The sequence below is a fragment of the Chlamydotis macqueenii genome, chromosome 2 (genome assembly GCF_036417535.1).
Source record: "Chlamydotis macqueenii isolate bChlMac1 chromosome 2, bChlMac1.mat, whole genome shotgun sequence".
NCBI classification, from domain to species: Eukaryota; Metazoa; Chordata; class Aves; order Otidiformes; family Otididae; genus Chlamydotis; species Chlamydotis macqueenii.
The window spans coordinates 45,411,246-45,423,571 of NC_141557.1; the positions used below are offsets into that span (position 1 = coordinate 45,411,246).

The window sequence follows — 12,326 nt, forward strand, 5'->3', positions numbered from 1 at the left end:
TGTAATTTTTCTTTTAATATAAAATCAATTTATTCATGTCTTCAATATGCCGCAATTCTGTTTTCACCCTTTTTTAACTGTGATGCATTTTTCCACTCAAAAATTTGGAGCACGTGTCCTGTCTGCTTATATTTCCACCTTACTAGGCCTAACCTCAGAATCTCGCTCTGTTTCTCTCTGGCTGATTAATTGATGTTTCATCCCTTTTTCTAAAGAGTAAGTTGGAGTTTTTCCTTGTAAGTCATCACATGTTGATTCATTTGTATTTTTGCTAATTCTATTAATATTTCCTTTTGCGTCTATATCCTCCCCTTGTGTTTTGGGTCAAAAGCATTCTAAATAAATTAACAACTTTTTCCCTGTCTGCCAGATTAACTGCTTATAAAAGTCTGGTTTCTAATTCCTTAGAACTGATGAGGGACTTACGCCCTGAAGCATAGAGTTTGATATCCCAGGGTGTACCCTTTCTAATGAATGTTCCCATTATATGCTTACTTGTCCAATCTTCTTTTGAATCTGAGTAACATTTGACCTCTGAGATGACCTGCAGCCAAAAAAAAATCCACATTTTATCACTTCCTATTTCATTCAAAATAAAATAAAATAATAAAAAAGACCTATTTCCTGCGTTTCAGATGTGCTGTGGCTTGGTTCTTCCCCTGTGTAGGGTAAAAGCAAATAAAAGCTCAGCCCTTCATTGCTGTACCTTGTTCTTCTGTACTATCTTTTATTTCCCTCTATGTCTGTCTCCTGCCTGCTCTAAACAGTTTGCATCTTTTCAATCCTTCTTCATATAAAAGCTTTTGTATGACTATTCATGACCATTGTCTCATATCTTTGCACTTCTGCAGCTGTTTTTTTGTGAGATGATGATACGTCTAGCTATGGGTGCTCTCAGTTAGACACATCCTTAGTTCCTAAAATAGAAAATAATACTGCTTCATCTCATTCTCTAGGCATACTTTTTTGATTATCTCTTCATAATGTGAGCAATACCTAGTGCTTGATGTCTTTAAAGTGGCTGTATATCCTCTGCACTAGAGATCCAGGCTATCCAAAACTGACAGCTAATTCAATCCTAAAATAATTTTTAGAGTGTGTACAAAGCAGAAAGAACAGATTGACATGCAGCTGCTAGGGAGAGTGTCCTTTGATATATAAACAGATAAAGTCTAAACCAGACATAGTTTTCCAGAATATATTTTCTGAGTGTCTTTTAACTTTTAAATACCATTCTTCAAGTTAGCCATTTGCCAATCTGCTACAGAAAATTCAAAGTCTATTGGCCAAGCTTTTATTCTAAACTATCATGCTGATTTTACCCTTTAGTTGTATGTAGGTTTCCAACACATTCTTCTTCCTATCCGATCAATAGAGAAATGAACTGGCATGAGAGGTAGACCTTTTAAAAATGGAGTCACTTTTAAAGTAGGGTATGTTTTTTTCAGTAGATGCTGAGCAGCTGAACTAGTAATTGCACGTGGAGTTTCAGGTGCTCAGCACTTGGTCCTTACTCTCCACCAGCTTTCAAATTACACATATGCTTTCAATTAGATCCTTTATACCCTGTCACTGGCAGGATTCACATTCTCTACTCCAGGATAAGTCACATTTCAAGCACCCACGATATCTCCTCTCCTTGCTTGGTTACTTCACCAGCCTCAAATCTGAGATCTTCACAAAGACAAGAGAAAAAAATCTAGAATTACCTAAGAGGACTCTCCTTAAACCATAGGCTATGCTAAGATGTTTTAAGGGAGAGGAAGGGGCCCCAAGGTGTACCCTTAAAAGCCAGTATTGCAATCCCCTTCCTTTCTTCTGTGGTGTGTAGCAGTTTTATCAAGGGACATGTTCCTAGGGGAATATTTGGAAGGGCTTTGGAAAAGAAAGAAGAAATAAAAACCATGAGGAGATGGGAAAAAAGGTTAGTCATTTTTGGTTCTCAGCTGTTATCTTGAGAATGGTAGCTACGTTTAGAAAGAAAAAAGTTTTGCATAGGTATAAAGCCACAAGGAAACATAGGAAAGTATATTGTGCAACAAGTTTGAGGAGCAAAGTGCTAAGTAGAAGGTGCTACTTCCACTTTAGTGAAGTGTCTACTTACTTTCAACGAGAAAGTTGTACGTCAAATCTGGCAGAATGCATGTTGAATTTACATTTTATCTTGCCCTAGTCTTCTGTGAAAAATATTTTGAAAAGCTAGTGCCAAGTCTTTAAGGGTGAATTGCTGGAATTGCACTTAGTTTGAGAAAGAACTTCTTGTTCAGGTGTGAAGAAGCGGAACGTATCTCAAAAGCAAGCAGCACTTCTGGCTCTTACTATAACTCTTCTGATAAGATTTAAAAAAAAAAAAAAAAGTTTTCTAAAGCCTCTTATGGGGCTCCTAGCAAGAATGAGTCTTTTAAGTACATCTGCAATCTCATCCTTGATGTCCAGTATGCAATTTTAATAAAGCTTGTACTTGAATAAGAGAGGGTTTTCTCGATAATCTGACCTTCTATGTTTCTGATTATGTCTCAAATAAGTGAGCCTATTCAAGACCAGGACTGTACTGTAAGTGCTCTCTACCTGAGGCAAACCTCCTGTGAAAGTGCCTTTGCATAAGACGCTTCTGAGTAAGAGATGGAAAACATTCAGGTGAGTCCTCTTCAGTGCTGGAAGATTTGTGTATCTGAGGAAAGAAAGGCTAATGAGAAAAGGCTCCCTTCATTGCAATACTTCTTCTCCCTCACCTCAAGTATTTTCTGCTGTCTGGAAGCTTCATGGGTTTTTGGATAGGCTACCTGATTTCCTGTGTTTGAAGGCAAATCTGAGGATAGTTACTGTGCAACAACTCTATAGGAAGATTAATTGTGTTAGGCAGACAAGACTGTGGGGACCTAATGTGTTGGACCATGGATGAGAGAGTGTTAGAGGTGAGAAGCAGCTCAGCTGGCTGCCAGGTTAACAAGCGTCAGACTTCAGCCTGGCCTTTCTAGCCCTCCTGCTCTGTCAATCATCCTAAAACTAACCCACAGTCCATCAGTACAGTGGGGAAAATGTTTTCATGCTCCTTTGGGACATGTGTGAATAATTAGTTGATCTCTTCTATTCAGACAAAGTTAATAGTCTGCAGTATATTATGTGTTTAGTAGACAAATAAACCACGGTGGATTTCTGTTATCTAGCTCTACCATGGCTTCTTGTTGCTATGGGTGGGAAGCTCCTTCAGGAAGAATTCAGTAGGAAAAAAGCCCTTCTCTGCTTCATAATCCTGTAATATGAATATAGAATTGCCTGGGCTACAATGTCAGAATAATTAACAGTGAAACACCAGTGGCGAGGGAGCTATCGAATGGGATATCTCTGGATCAGTATTGGGCCTGGTATTAATTAATGAAAACACTAATTAAGGTTCCTATTAAGCAATCTGGAAGATAAAATGAAGCACGCATTGATCAAATTTGTAGAGGCTAGGCTGTAGCTACAGAATGACTGATCAAATGATTTTAGAGTAAGAAGCAAATTTTAAAGAGGGTGAGATTTTAATTTAGATAAATGTTAAACAATGCACTAGAGGGTGACACTTTATAAAATGGAAGGCTGCTGATTAGAGATCGGTAACGCAAAGAAGAACTTAGGAGAGTGGGTAACAAATGGGGCACAAGTCCCAATAGCATGGAGCTTTAAAAAGACAAATAGCTTTCCTGGCTGTTCAGAGAGTACAGGGGAGGTCATTTGTAGGACAGTGGCCTTAACGATATCTATTCTGTGTTTCTAGTGTGGCAATGCAAGTGTAAAGCGTGAACCTCTTATCCACGTGAAATAAACTCTTTAATTATGATCTCAAGGTTGGATGGTAAAGGAATAAATTTTTGAAAGAGGTGCAGAGCTTATGGACACGTGTACACAGCCTCTGAGAGGCGTGTGAGCACAGTGTGCTCCGCTGACAGTCCACCTCTCAGCCATGTGGCACCTCATCAGGTACCCTGCATGTGATCCATTGATGCTGGCTTCTTGGTGCATTCCTGTACTTGGCAAAATGCAATGGGAGGGAGCTGCTTTGGTAATAGAAAATGTAGCAGGACGTAAGTGTAGAAGCTTTGGCCTCTGTCTGTCATCTTATCAGCCTTTTCCTACAAGCTATGAAACTGGATTCTTCTGATTGGTGGGGAAGGCTGGTGAACATCAATAATGCAACCAAGGAAAGAAGTTTTGAGAAATGGATGCTGCTTTTAGCCTTTGTTTAGAGCTGTGGTCTTTCTTTTCTAAGAGTGACTTCATCTGGATTGAGGCCCTGGCAAAGCAGGGGTACCACTGCAGGCAGTTGCTTCTCATGACTTGGTATTTTTCTCTAGGAAGAAAAGAGGGAAGCAAACTCTTCCTTAAAGAGGGAAGGAGTTACAGAGCAGTTATCTGGTCAAACAGTTCTAAGCTATTTGCACAAAACTTGTAGTATATATAGTTATATGTGTGAATGTGTCTACACAAGAGTACTGTATTATGTTGGAGAAGCATTATGAAAACTCAGGTAAGTACTTTCTTGCAGTAAAACTAAATATTTTATTGTGGCACTGCAGCAGCAATGAATCTATCAATTTAGGAATCAGTTTACCAGTGACATGTTTTAAACTGTATCTTCTTTCTTTAAAAAGCTTATTTTTATGTAGAATCACTTATACTATTTGCATATGCTCAGAAGTTTTTTTTATAGTAATAGCTTGTAGTTTCACAGAATTGCAGAACAGCTGAGGTTGGAAGGGACTCCTGGAAATTATCTAGTACAATACTTTTGCTCAAAGCAGACTCAGAAAGAGCAGACTGCTCAGGACTGATTGTAAGGTTCTGAATATCTCCAAGGCTGCAGGCTCCACAAGCTTTGAGGAGCAGGTTCCAGTGATTCATCGCTATTACAGTGGTTTAATAAATAAATAATTATATTTAGATGCAACTTCCTGTATTTCAGTTTGTGCCCTTCCCCTGTCCTTTCACAGGGCACTGCTGAGAAGTCTGGCTCCTTCTTCATTCCTACCCTTTCAGGTATTTATGCACATTAAGAAGATCCCCCTGAGCATTCTCTTCTTTGGGCTGAACAGTCCGAACTCTCTCAGCCTCTCCTCCCATGACAGATGCTCCAGTCTCTTAATCATCTTTGTGGCTCTTTGCTGGACTTGCTCCAGTATAACTATGTCTGTCTTATACTGTGGAGCCTGTAACTTAACATGGAACTAAAAATACACTGTTTCATTAAAATCTTAGAAAATCTAAGTCAGTGATGCATACTGAAAATAGAGTTTGCATCATTCAAAATAAAAAAAAAGGAACTGGATCAAGTTTTAACTAGAATTGAACTAATATATCCTGCTCATAATAACAGGAAATTAAATTAGCTGAAAATCTTATACTAACAGCTATGCTGGAATTATTGTTATTTATTAAAGCAATAAGGTGGGGGGAGACGGAGAAAGAAGCAAATTCTTACTGTGACAGTACACAAGCCCAAAACGCAATACACACTCTATGCATTTGCTTAAAGGATCCAAAAGCCATGGCTTCAGTGGGATAGAGAAGTCTTGGCCCAAGGAACTTTGAAATGAAAGGTTTTGGAAGATGAAGGTCTCTGGCTGAGATGCCGGGATGACCGGAGAAGATGACAAAACAGCTCATGATGAGCAAGAGTAACATCTTGCGACCTGTGCAGCTACTGGCAGCTTTCAGAGAGGAGTATGACAAAGTCTGTATTTGTTGATCAGCTCATTATTATATGTGTTTTCAGGGTGGGGAGTTTGTTTTTGGCTGCTAGTGATATATTTTATTATTGTCATAAAAAAAATTTATAATACAGGACAGGAGTTGTCTAAATTCACCTTGACTGATACTACATGCATTTAGTTGAACAAATAGGCTAATACTATTCTTGTTGATACTGGATAGTTGCCATGCCAGAGCTGAGGGGTTTAGTCTATGTTTGCTGGTCTTGGGACACATAATGAATCATTACTTTAGTATAAATTTTGTTTATTCCTAGGTAAAGCTAAAATGTTTAAATTTCTTTTCCTTTTAAATATATTGTGGCATAAGCCAGATGATTTCTTTAATTAAAACACAGGGCACAACAAGAAGAAATTGTTCTTTCAGGTGTCAGAATGCCTGTTTGGAAATTTTTGTCACATGTTTTAAACAAGAGAAAAGAGAATTTTTCACAAAAACTCTTAAACTAAAGCATTCTGACAGCTGATACGGTATGTTGAAAGCTTGTCTTTGCTTTCTTTGGCTTATTATTTCCTTGCTTAAAAGGGGGGCGGAGAACATTAGTGATATGTACCACTGTTACTCTTATTAGTGCTAGTTTTTCTAGTTAAGAAAGCCAGTTTAATACTTCACTGCTTCATCTCTGTTTCAATAAGGAATTTAGGTGGCTATTAAAGAAAATGTAAAATTCTGATATTGGCTAAGGCCAAGTTATGTAGCAACCAGATGATGTCCTCCTACACTTTTGAGGCTCCAGCCATCTGGATCACTGTCTCTCTTTGTGCTCAGTAAGTTCTCATATGCAGCATGCAAGAGGTGGGTGTACACATGCCTGCTGAAGCACTGATGTTAGGCCAGCCTGAAACAAGCCTACCAAGAGTGGTCCATTCCTGTGGAAGAGCTTGGTCGTGCACTTCAGAACTTTGCAGAGAAGCATCTTCAGCCTGGGGTGATTTTTCAGTGCATGGTATAAAACATAACACTGATCTTAGATGAAAGTTAGAGGTTATACAAAACAAATATGTCCTAGTATTTGTCCATTTTAAAGGAACTGTTACAGCAAAATGGAGCTCAATGCTTTCACCTGCTTGAATTGTACACATCTGTGGCTTGTGTCTTCAGTTTTACTATCCTTGTCCTTCTGCTTACGGTGATCCTGGCTTTGCAGAGTGTTTGCAATTAAAATTCTCGTGCTATGATGTGTCACTGATCTTCGTAACATTTCCATAGCTTCCCAGCAACAAGCGTACTTGGCAATTTCCAATGCTGACAACTCCAGTTTTCTTCCTCTGCTGTTCAGGTGGTTGGAGCCACACAAGTGCCAACAAACTTGATAAAGCACAGAAGCAGTGTTTCTGACTCAGCAGGGCTTTGTACCAAAGTAAGGGTAGGAGAGGGATTGTTCCGAGTGCCCAAAATTGGCTGGCATCGCTGCATGGGAAGTGAAGTGAAACTGGAAGCTCACCTTGTAAGCAGGCCTTGTGCCATCCAAACAGATGGGCTGAAGCATAAGCAGCCAAACAGTCATTTAGGAACACAAAATGGATTTGTTGAAGGCAGCTTTCCAAGCATGAAATGTCAGAATGGTTGCCTGTGTCAAGCCTCCAAACCTGAAGGGAAGGATATGTGCGAGAAGTGTGGGATGAGCTAACGCTGAAAACAAACATGAAAATCTGTCTTGGATCGTTTCCTGGATCCATTAAAAGATCTTTTTCATTGCTGTAAGACCTAGAAGGGATGAGTGGAAGAAGAGTCCTGCAAAGCAGTGTTATTTCCCTACCACATGGATCACTTTCTACAAACTGTGCTGACAAGGTAAAGAAATTATTTCTTTTGCCTCCCACAGATGTTGATGTGCAGGAGGCCCATAACATTGCTCTGGCTGGTTAGTTTTTGGCAGCTGTATTTAATAGCTCCAGGAGAAATTCTGTAGTATTAGCCAAGTTCTAAATAATTTATTATAGACAGAAATATACCTTTGCAAAGACTTAAGACTTTGAGTTAATCTCCAGTGGCTGAGGAGTTGTAGTGAGGACTGAATTGCCTCACTGTAATAAGAACCCAGCTACTCTCTGGGACTTTTCTGCTTAAAAGATCAACAACAACAAAGCAGGAGGATATAACCAACCCAAACATCCATAACTCTAAAACTCAAGAATTTAGGATGATAATTGATGGAAATGTGCTTTGCTGCTTTTACATCCACTACAAAAGCCAAGCAAACACTTTTTGCTTGTCTGCTGATCAAAGGTGCAAAGTAGAGAGGGGCTCACGGAAAGAGAAATGTAATGACTTGAAAGGAAATGAGCTTGCAGGTAGAAAAGCCAAGGAGAAGGCTCCAGTTGCAAGCTAAACTTTATCTGAGCTTACATTGTTATGCCCCGTAACTGGTGCCTTGCAGTTCCTGTTTAGAAAGTGGAGAATGAAAGAAAGCATTAATCTGGGTGAAATCCACATAACAGGATTGTGTGTGAAACAAAAGTGAAATCAGACAGTGCAGCCGGTGAAATACAGCGTGAGGAGGAGGGGGGAATATGCTAGAAACAGCAGTTTTATAACCTCTTTACTGCAGCTGAATGAGATTTAAGAGGCATTAGGATTTATTCTTTGTAGCGAGAGGGGTAGGAAAAATCAGGACCTAGTTACTGTTGTTTGATTTTTTGCAGCAGAATATTCTCACCAGACGTGGGGCTGTTCTGTCAGGGAAATGATTTGCATTTGGGAGAACTGCCCCTCCGTTCTTTCAGCTCGCGCTGCCCTTGTGGCACTTCTAACACTGGTCATTTGTTGTAGGCTCCGCATTTGATGTTTTGATTTTCACCAGTTGCTCTGCAGAAAAGGATTGTGCAACAGTGGAGGACTACTGATCTTTGGGAAGAGGCAGAAAACATGCATTCAGAGCTCAAACTCCAGTCGGGGAAGACTCTTTAACTGTGCAGTAACAGAAATTGCTTAAATTATGGATAATCTGCTGCATAAGTCTGTCTTCTCCTATTTAATAAAGCTTCCTATCCCTGCAATTTGGAGATTTGCATCGACAGTGAAAGACAAGAGGATTCAAGAAAAGGTAAAAACAAATTAAAAAAAGAACCTCCTTCAGTTATGACCCTGTGGGTGACCTGGCTGTATCTTAAAGGGAGAGGATCAGAAGTTTAGCTGCACTGTTTTCTAAATGTCAGTATCAAGGAATAATGGCTATATTTAAGTTTTTATAAGAGCTTTGTGACTTAGAGAAAATTGGCCCTTAGAACAAATAATTTTTGATTCTGAGGAAATTACTGGATGCTTAAAGCAATTGAGGTCTGAGACCGTGAAGCTTTAAGTATTCATTACCTGTCTGCTGAGAGTCACAAAAATCCCTATTTCACTGCTGTCATGAACTGTTTTCAATGTAATTCCAGTTCATCTTGAATCACTCATCTCCATCCTAGCTGGCTGAAGAAATTGCTAAACTTCCTTTTACTTTTGATAGGCTTGAATCTCCTTGTTACACTCAGGGGGGTATATTTGAGAAAATGAATTGCTAAATATGCCTATAAAATAAACCAGGCTTCCCCTCTCTTAACTCTTCTACTAGACATAAACATTATGCTCTTCTGTTCCCTGTGCTGTAAGGGCTTTGTCTCTACTAAGAGATGTTTTTTAGTCTGAGATTAGATGTAGGGACTGGTCAGTGTTTGGGCTCTTCGTCATGTAAATCTGTGTTAAATATAAGGTTGAATTCTTGACAGTAGGGCTTGTAACGTAGTTTCTTAAATGTTTTTGTAGATCATGATTTCTTTACTTAAATGCAACATGAATTTCCTTAGGAAAACTGAACTGTTATCTTTCACAAGGAAATGGAAGCTATTTAGCATGGAGGGAGAGAAGGAGTCAGTCTGGAACAGGGCCATCTCTGATGAGCTACTGTTCTTTTTCATCCAATATGTGCTCAATATTAAGCTATGTGATGGGAATTCAGAAGCAGCCTATAACAAGAGCTGAAATGCTGCATTCCTTTGAAACAGTTAAAACTTCTTTGCTCTTTGTGCACTAAATGATGTTGAATAGCATACTTCTCTAAATAAGAGGTCAGCAGGCAAAGAAAGGCACATTCCTTTGACATGATCTATTTTGGAAAAAAAGTACCAGGGCTATAATGGGGGGTGGGGGGAAGAAATCTGCCTTTCCTGTTTTGGTACAGTGATGGTCATTATTTTCTTTCTTACTCCTAATGTTTTTACAGCGGCCAACAGCTCAAGCACTACATGCTTAAAGAAACATCATATTCATTCTCCTTGAGTTTATTGGATGTTGGCAGGGCTGATATTCACCCAATACTAACATTTGCCTCTTTGACCCTACAAACACTTACAGGGGTGGGAAGTGCAGTTGAGCTCAGCAGGTTGCCCTGCATGGCGTTGAGCTTTTTATTTCTGAGGATCACATTCTTCTATCTATCAGAGTAAGTCCTTGTGATTGTTTCGCTTAATACTAGCTCAATGTCTTTTAATAAATATTATCAGTAGACAACTGACTGCTTTTTCTTTGAGAGGTTTTTTGTTGTTGTTTTCTCAATATTCACCCACTACTGGTCTGGACAGGTATTAAATGAAAGCTCAGGAGGGCTGATGGATCCATGCTGACAGTGCTACCATCATGCTCCATTCAGACAGTTTTTGTCTGAGGCTCATAGTGCTGCTTGTACAGTCATGGAGGCAAAAAATCACAAGCAGAGGATGTGTGCAGGGCTAGTTGGCTAATAACTTTGAGTTGGTCAAGGTTTATCTTGACAGCTGAACTTCTTCAGAGGATGCATAGATCAGTTATAACTTGAACATTAAGTGGTGAGATTGAATGACTTAGAGAGTGACCTGTAACTTGATGCTAAACTAAATCATTCTGTATGTGTAAGGATGTGAATATCTTCAGTGCAATATACTTCTGGCACTGCTGCTCCAAATTGCTGGAAGAAATCCATTTAATCAAAACAAGCATTCACATGGTTATTAGCATGTAAGTCCCAAGACACAAAGCTTTATCAATATAAAATGAACTGAATGTGATTGATTGCCTGATATTATGCAGTGGATGTAATGAGGCTTGTTGAAGAACTGCTGTTCACTGTGATGTTCCAGAAAAGATAACGCATCCTAGGAGACTTGTTCACTGATCAAACATTTGAAACGAAATACAACATTAAAGTAAGGTTTCAGTCTGAGGTCAGCTTTGCGTGCTCTCTTTAATAACTTACATTTTACTCTGTAAACTAGACAACTAAAAATCCTCTTTACCAGTCGCTGAGAAATTTTACAGAAACTGATCATCAGTAAGAGCATTAGACATCAAATATTTCAGTAAGAACTAAAGCTGTAAAATAAACGAATATTGTTCAGAAACAATAAATTCTGCAAGTTACCACAGAATCTTACGAAGTCCAAGAGATAAACAGATTATAAGGACACGTGTATAGATAAGAACATCCAGACTTATACTAAGAAGGATAAACTTGCTTGCTTCAGGTATACAGTGTGGTTTAGGGAGACTATTTCCATACTGGGAGTGTATTAAATGTTTCCTTTCTTGGATCACCTTCTGGAATCATTCCTCACTGAACGTACCACGCCCAGGAGCATGGACTTCATGGAGTTTCGGTATGATCCAATAATGGAATTATTTATGATCTTTAGGATTTTCTCCCCTATTTTTAAACTCAATCTTGAATGTTTTACAGCACAAAAATCTGAATGCTTCTTGACAAGCTTTATAGAAATGGTATGAAAACGTGGTTTATGGTTATACAGTAGAGTTTCTTTGAGAGTAAGTGACATTTTAACTGTATAGGTGAGTTTAGGAGGTGATTCTAGTTAAATGAGGCTTTTATCTAGACCTGTGTAGCTATTTCTTATGGGAATATGATTTTTTTTTAAGAGTAATTCTTATCTAATTCTATACATTGAATTTTTTCTATTAAAATTATTAAGTTCTTAGAAGGTATGAGGTATTTAATATTAATTCAGCCTGAGTAAGGAAATGAATGAAATGATGCCCTAGGATGTGGAACTGTCATTGACAGATGAAGTAGAATTTCTTTCTTATAACTTAAAAAATAAGCTCCCAAAAAAAATTATAATGAAGGAACTTAGAAGATATAGAAAGGAAGACACTAGAGAGAAGGTGAAAATGTAATGTACGTTTTGATATGGTTACTGCTTCTTTTGGGCGGCTGGAAAATCCAAAGCCCGGTGAATTTTAGCCTTGGAAGTGACTGCAAGAAACCCTGCAACAGCAGCTGAGTAGCCCTGTAAATTAGTTTTCCTCAGTCACTATGCAATGGATTTGTGGTTTTAATGACATGGCCGACTAATCCCAGTCAACCCCGCTTCTGAGTATATAAATCAGAAAACTTTGTTCCTGCTGATAAAGCTGTAGTATAGCTATAAACATGCCAGTTATTTTCTTGTCAAACATAACAGGCCTATTATTTCAAGGAGTTTAAGAGGCCTCTCTGTTTAGATAAAATACGACAGAAAGCATGTATGTGGCTTGTTTAATGGTGTATATGCCGAGAGAGTTATCTCCTTTCCTTGAAGTAATTTTTCAATTAATTTGGCAAA

General features: G+C 38.7%; 1 protein-coding gene across 1 annotated transcript in view; it reads left to right on the forward strand.

Moving 5' to 3' along the window:
* The first annotated feature begins 8,669 nt into the window (after window positions 1–8,669).
* ATP2C1 (ATPase secretory pathway Ca2+ transporting 1) overlaps window positions 8,670–12,326 on the forward strand; it is a 69,289-nt gene continuing 65,632 nt past the window's right edge. Inside the window, exon 1 of the mRNA XM_086742795.1 lies at window positions 8,670–8,797. Within this exon, the coding sequence (XP_086598921.1) occupies window positions 8,690–8,797 (108 nt within the window). The 5' untranslated portion in view covers window positions 8,670–8,689. The remainder of the gene's footprint in view (window positions 8,798–12,326) is intronic.